Raw genomic sequence first — 6,000 nt, forward strand, 5'->3', positions numbered from 1 at the left:
TCCTGAGATAAGAAGAGTGAGCCCTCTGCTGGAGACAAGGGGAAAGGTAGTACAATTAGTATATATACTACAGCAGTGGATTCCAAACTTTTTCAGTTCAAGGCACCCTTAGGACCTCCATAATTTTTTCCAGGCACCCCTAAGTCAAAATAATTACCAAGTAGTCCCCCGGCTTGCTTACCACTGGCCCTGGCCGCGGCACCCTTGTGAGATCGCTGAGGCACCCCAGGGAGCCTAGGCACACAGTTTGGGAACCTCTGTACTACAGTACTCTTATATTAACCACTTTTCAGACCAAGCTTGAAGGTACAGCCAGGAAACTAACTTAGCATTACATACTAAAGAACAGGTGACACTGTAATAAAGAGCATTTGTAAGAAAGTTTGAATAATTATGCTGGCGTAAAAGACTAGACGAAACCACCCTAGCTCCAGTGGCGGATCCAGGGAGGGGGGAGGCGATCGCCCCCCCTGGCAGGGGCTTGCTGCCGGCGGCTGCACACTATGTGCAGATCCGTTCAGCAGAGAGAGTTAGGGAGAGAGTCCTGCCCAACTGCTCTGATTGACACAATAAGAGCAGCCGGGCAGGACTCTCTCCCTAACTCTCTCTGCTGAACGGATCTGCACATAGTGTGCAGCCGTCAGCAGCCTTAGGTGTCAAAAAGGGGGCGGGGCTAAATGGCCCCCTCTAAATCGCCCCCGGTACATTTAACTTCTGGATCCGCCCCTGCCTAGCTCACCATCTGTATTACACCTTTTCATGTGACTAATGGTACAGTTCACTTACTTGTTAATGGGTACTTTTAGTAAAATAACCTGATTCTGGGATTATGAGTGCGACCTTAGCTTAATCCCGTGCTGAGCTATACCCCGTTGAGCATGTCTGGGTTGACCAGGATTGAGATCTTGTTGCAGAGATCAAGTCCACAAAGATCAAGATTTCTACAAGATACTTGCAACAATGGGGCAAAGCAGGGAACCAGTTCCTACTACAGATATGTATTTGAGAAATGCTTTATAGCACCTCACATTATGATATTGGTACTGTTTAGTTGAATTGTGCAAGGGAGGAATAGTCTGACCCTTGTATGTTTGTTTCCTCACAGAGATGTGTATAAAGTCTCTCGGAACATGCAGAAGGAGAAGCAGAGCCTCCTGCGCCAACTGGATCTTCTCAGGTAACATCTACTGATGGGGAAGATCAGTTGTTAGACAAATCCTCAATAAAATACATAAATGTTTAATAACCCCTAATTAACCAGAGGTACATTTGTCCCTAGTTAAACTGAGAATATCAGCATTGTATAGACAGCGTTTGACAAAGTAGTAAACAATTACACATTTCCATGATTATTAATTATTATTATTTTATTATTAATTAATGCACCGTAAAAATATGTCCTAAAACGCATCCACTAATTTCTCTCCTTTATGTAGATGCCCCATATGTGGAGTTTACTAGAGTTATATAGGGTTTTGAAGTGTGTTATTTTTTTCTTCAATTTTTTTATTTATTTATTAAATTAAATTAATTGAATTCGTTTGAACTCAAACAGTGTTCCACATTTTTCTTTTGCTGATAGGAGTTAATTTAGGCCCTCTGTAACCCAGCATCTGCAGGGGGCTAACCTTGGTGTTATCTGTACGGTGGGCTGGTGTTGTGATTGTCTGTCTTGCAGTAGAGCATACTTGCTAACTTTTCCTCGTTGGCTTCAGGGAGATCCCGGGGGAGGTGGGTGTGTGGGGGTGGGGCTTGACGTATTGCATCAATTTGGCCCCATCCCCTAAACGGGTGTCACAATTTTGGCCAATTACAGCAGGGGGCGTGGCTAAGATGACGCGATATTTGCGCCATTAACCCCCGTCCCTGTCACTCATCTATTGCGGGGCGAGAACCTTTCTGTCTCCATTACTGAAGTCATGTTGTCTTACCTGTCAGTCTTTGATTAAATCTTGGTCTCCATGAAAATGGCCACCTCCATAGGCATCAATACATGGACATAGGACACTATTTCTGAACAGTGTCCTCATGCCACAGATGGCGAAACCAACCACATCTTGTACTGGCTCAGCATCAGGGAGAATACCAGACTCTTCAGGGAGTGAGGGAGATCACCCCTATTTAAGGGAGTCTCCCTGACATACAGGGAGAGTTGGCAAGTATGCAGTAGAGTGATCCTGTTATGTGACTGGCTGCTTTATATTATAGCTTTTTTTATGCTGTTTACACTACATTATTAAACAAACTGTTTAAATCGAGATTGACAGACCGCATTATACAGTTGTAGATAGACATATGAAATAACAAGCAAAGAAATAAATACATACATAGGTGCAGATTGATTCATAGACTGATTTGACTCAGGGATCCCCTACTGTCCCAATATACTCAGGGCTGCCATATTTTTAGTAATGTGAATGTTGTGCCGATACCAATTAGCAGCTGCCAAATACATTTTCTCTTCCAGGGACATGAACAAAAAGCTTCGAGATGAGAAGGATGTGTTTGAGGCAAAGAAACTGAATATCCTAAAGAAGAATTTCACAGACCCCATCCTGGTGCCTGGATGTTGCTGCTGTTCAAGTTATCCGGGCAGCCTACACTGTGATCCCAGGCAATGACCACAGGGTGGGGGTGTTACCAGGACCAGCAATCTGTGTGTATTGTATGTGTAGAATATTATAGCTATATAGATGTGTATATGTATATACTTATGTATATAATTCTTTATGTATGGATCTGCGTACACAGAGTATCTCCATTTACACGTGTACATGGAGGTGTGACATAAATATTGGTTTGTTTATATACCTTTAGGTCAAAGCTACAGGCTAAATTCTAGAGAGGAACAATTGCTATCAGGGATAGAACAATTTATTTATCTGTCTAAGAAAGTGACACGTTATACGCAGTTCAGACACAACCAAACCAACTTTACCTCAGAATCATACAGAAAGTAGTGCTTCCGTTACAAGTCGGGGTTTGGACTAATAATGCAAATGAAAGCTTCACGTTTAATTATATTTTCTTTTACCTGTTTTTTTTATTGCTCAGTGAAAGAAGACATCAAAATAACTGACTCAAGATTTGTTTAAAACAAAACCTATATTAGTACCAGATTTACTTTGTGCTGCTGCATATGTATCTAAGGTCCTTCCATTGACCACTGGTAATGTTTCACTTTATCTGTAGTTATATTTACAGTCAATTGGGATACTTCTCCCTGAACAACACACACACTTGTATGTGCAGATATAAGACATAGTAATCTGTACACAATGGTGTGTGAGGCCACATCTCATATAAGTTACATTCACGATCAGGAAATGGACTTTGACCTAATGTTGGCCATACACTAAAATATCAGTAGTGATATTGGGCAATTGGTCCTATATTGTGGCATGTGTGGCCACTAAATAACCACTACGCTCAATAAGCCTTATGCAACTTGACAGCTTCATGGCACATTGATCCTGTCGCTTGTAGTTCTGGTTTGTGAATCAGCCGATGTGTGGTCTGCTTAACTTATTGATGCTATTAGTGAATGGATTACTTTCCCACACAAGCATTAGAGAAAACCGGTGGTGGAATATGAACAGGGAAAATGGTGTATGCTGTGTATGTTCTGCTCATGCTCCACTAGCCCTCTACTGTCAGAGACAATTTTGTTCCCCATTCAGATCCTGTTCTCTACACTAAATAAATGAAGTCCGTATGGTGAAGGTAACGCATCCCTGGTGCTCATGTGTACCAGATCAAAAATGTGTTGGGAATTTTTTGTTCACATACAGGACAAACAAATTACTTGCTTACTTGGCTGATAATTGTGTTTATATTTAGGCTGGCAAAACTGCTCATGGTTGTCCTATAACATATTTTTAGATTGTAAGCCCCACTGGAACAGGAACTGATGTAAATGAATAAACATGCTATGTAAAGCACTGCATAATATGCTGGGGCCATATCAAATAAAGTGCAATGATGACAATAATATTTTATGGTAAAAACATTAAGGGGTTTATTTACTAAACTGCGGGTTTGAAAAAGTGGAGATGTTGCCCATAGCAACCAGATTCTAGCTGTCATTTGTTTCGTACATTCTACAAAATGACAGCTAGAATATGATTGGTCGCTATAGGAAACATCTCCACTTTTTCAAACCCGCAGTTTAGTAAATGTACCCCTAAGGGTTAAATTCCCAATAGAGTATTTGGCTTAAAGTTGTTTGGCTCTATTCCATTTGACTCCACCCACTTTTGTGATGCTGTATACAAATTATGTTTAAAGAATGAATTGATAAGCATAATCAGTGAATACACAAGAAATCGGTTATCAACAGGCAAACTAGATCTAAAATCTGTAGAAAATATTTTACTCCGTGTAAAATCACCTCAGAGTTTACATTTTATACGGTTGGGTGAACATTAAACGGTCAGACCGAGCAGTTTGGTTGTTTTGAACCAGATTGCAGCTTTTTTTTATTACATTTTTATTGGACATATCTGTGAATCTGTCATCCAACAACCCCAATCTATATGCATCTGTGTGGTCATCAGCTGACAGCAATGAATGGACCCCATGTGGCTTCATTGTCATGCAACTCTATCTCTATGCTTGTGTATAGCATAGACTATTCTACTGTCGTACATAAATGATGTATGGTAAGGAAGCAAATGTGACACACTATCCATATGCTTCTGATAATTAAATTAGTCCTTAGAGACCACTATGCAAGGTAATCTTGTTACTAATTGCTTTCAATGTGTTCTGTTTACTTATTATGTCCTTTGGTCTATTTTAGGTCTTTGGACATTCTCAGTAATTTTATGTAAAATTATATTTTATTTTATATTTTTTATGTATAATTTACCCCTTTGTATTGCTGTTCCTCCCTTGTGCAATAGCAAGAACAAATGTGAAGATGTTTGCATGTCGTAAACTAGTACAAAACTTATTGACTCAAGAACTCTGCATACAGTGAACCTCATTTACAATGTGCACTGTATGCGTATTTATTTTTATGGTTATGATTATAGTTTACAAGGCGCCCAAAAAGTCTATAGCGTCGTACAATGGGGAATAGAACAAAACAGGAATGAGTACAAAAACAGAGAACAAGGCAAAGAGGACATGCTGGAAGCCACCCAGTGTGAGATAAACCTAGAAACACAACCTGCTGTGGTAGTTAAAGACAGGGTTGAGAAAGCCTTCACACGGTTATTATGCACAATTATGCCGTTCCCATGTTACTTGCAAGGATGTAAGTATAGGCTTCATGAAGGTTAAGTGTAAATCTTCTTATTAGTTTTATTTGTACACTGTTATTTTATTTCTGTTGAACTTGTATTTTTTTTTTTTTAAAGGGTGTTTTCGCCAATGTAGATTTGTTGTATATTTGTCCATAAAATCATCTAAATAAAGTTGCTACAAACTTTTCTTGTTGTTGCCATTGTGATTGATTTGCCTATTTTGCATGTTTGTGTTACGCTTTTATATTGTGCAAACTCAGGACTAAGAAATTGTAGTCAAGGATAATGGTTCCTTCTAGAAGCTTCATATTAGCAAATTTACATATGTTAAAAGATTGCACCTAAAGAGCCTTTGGAACATGCACCTGTTAGTCAGGTAATCTTAAAGGTAGGAGAAGATGACAAACATGTTGTGTGGTGAGTTGGAGATTCAGACAAATGAGTACAGATCCTACAGTACCACTATTTGTCAATAGAGCAATGCAAACCCAAACCAGTCTAAGGCTATGCACACATGATGCATTAAAATGGAAGTAAAGATTTAAACTGCACTGTGTTAATGTATGTATTTACTATGTGTTTAGATGATTTTAGTCTGTATTTAGATGTCTTTCAATATGCAATTACAAATGTGTTCAAACTGTTTTTAAACATGTCAGTATCAACTCCATCTAGATTTTACCCACAATTCAGTCTGCTCCCATATCCCTGAGTAGTAATGGAGTTTGTGATGCTCATCAATCTGACGCTT

General features: G+C 39.4%; 1 protein-coding gene across 2 annotated transcripts in view; it reads left to right on the top strand.

Annotated features, from left to right (window-relative positions):
- CRACR2B (calcium release activated channel regulator 2B) overlaps positions 1 to 5,435 on the top strand; it is a 44,018-nt gene extending 38,583 nt beyond the window's left edge. For both annotated transcript variants that reach the window (XM_075187838.1, XM_075187839.1), the window contains exons 10-11: positions 1,106 to 1,177; positions 2,468 to 5,435. In XM_075187838.1, coding sequence (XP_075043939.1) covers positions 1,106 to 1,177; positions 2,468 to 2,621 — 226 coding nt within the window. In that variant the 3' untranslated portion in view covers positions 2,622 to 5,435. The remainder of the gene's footprint in view (positions 1 to 1,105; positions 1,178 to 2,467) is intronic.
- Positions 5,436 to 6,000: the final 565 nt, after the last annotated feature.

This window comes from Mixophyes fleayi, chromosome 10 (genome assembly GCF_038048845.1).
Source record: "Mixophyes fleayi isolate aMixFle1 chromosome 10, aMixFle1.hap1, whole genome shotgun sequence".
NCBI classification, from domain to species: domain Eukaryota; kingdom Metazoa; phylum Chordata; class Amphibia; order Anura; family Limnodynastidae; genus Mixophyes; species Mixophyes fleayi.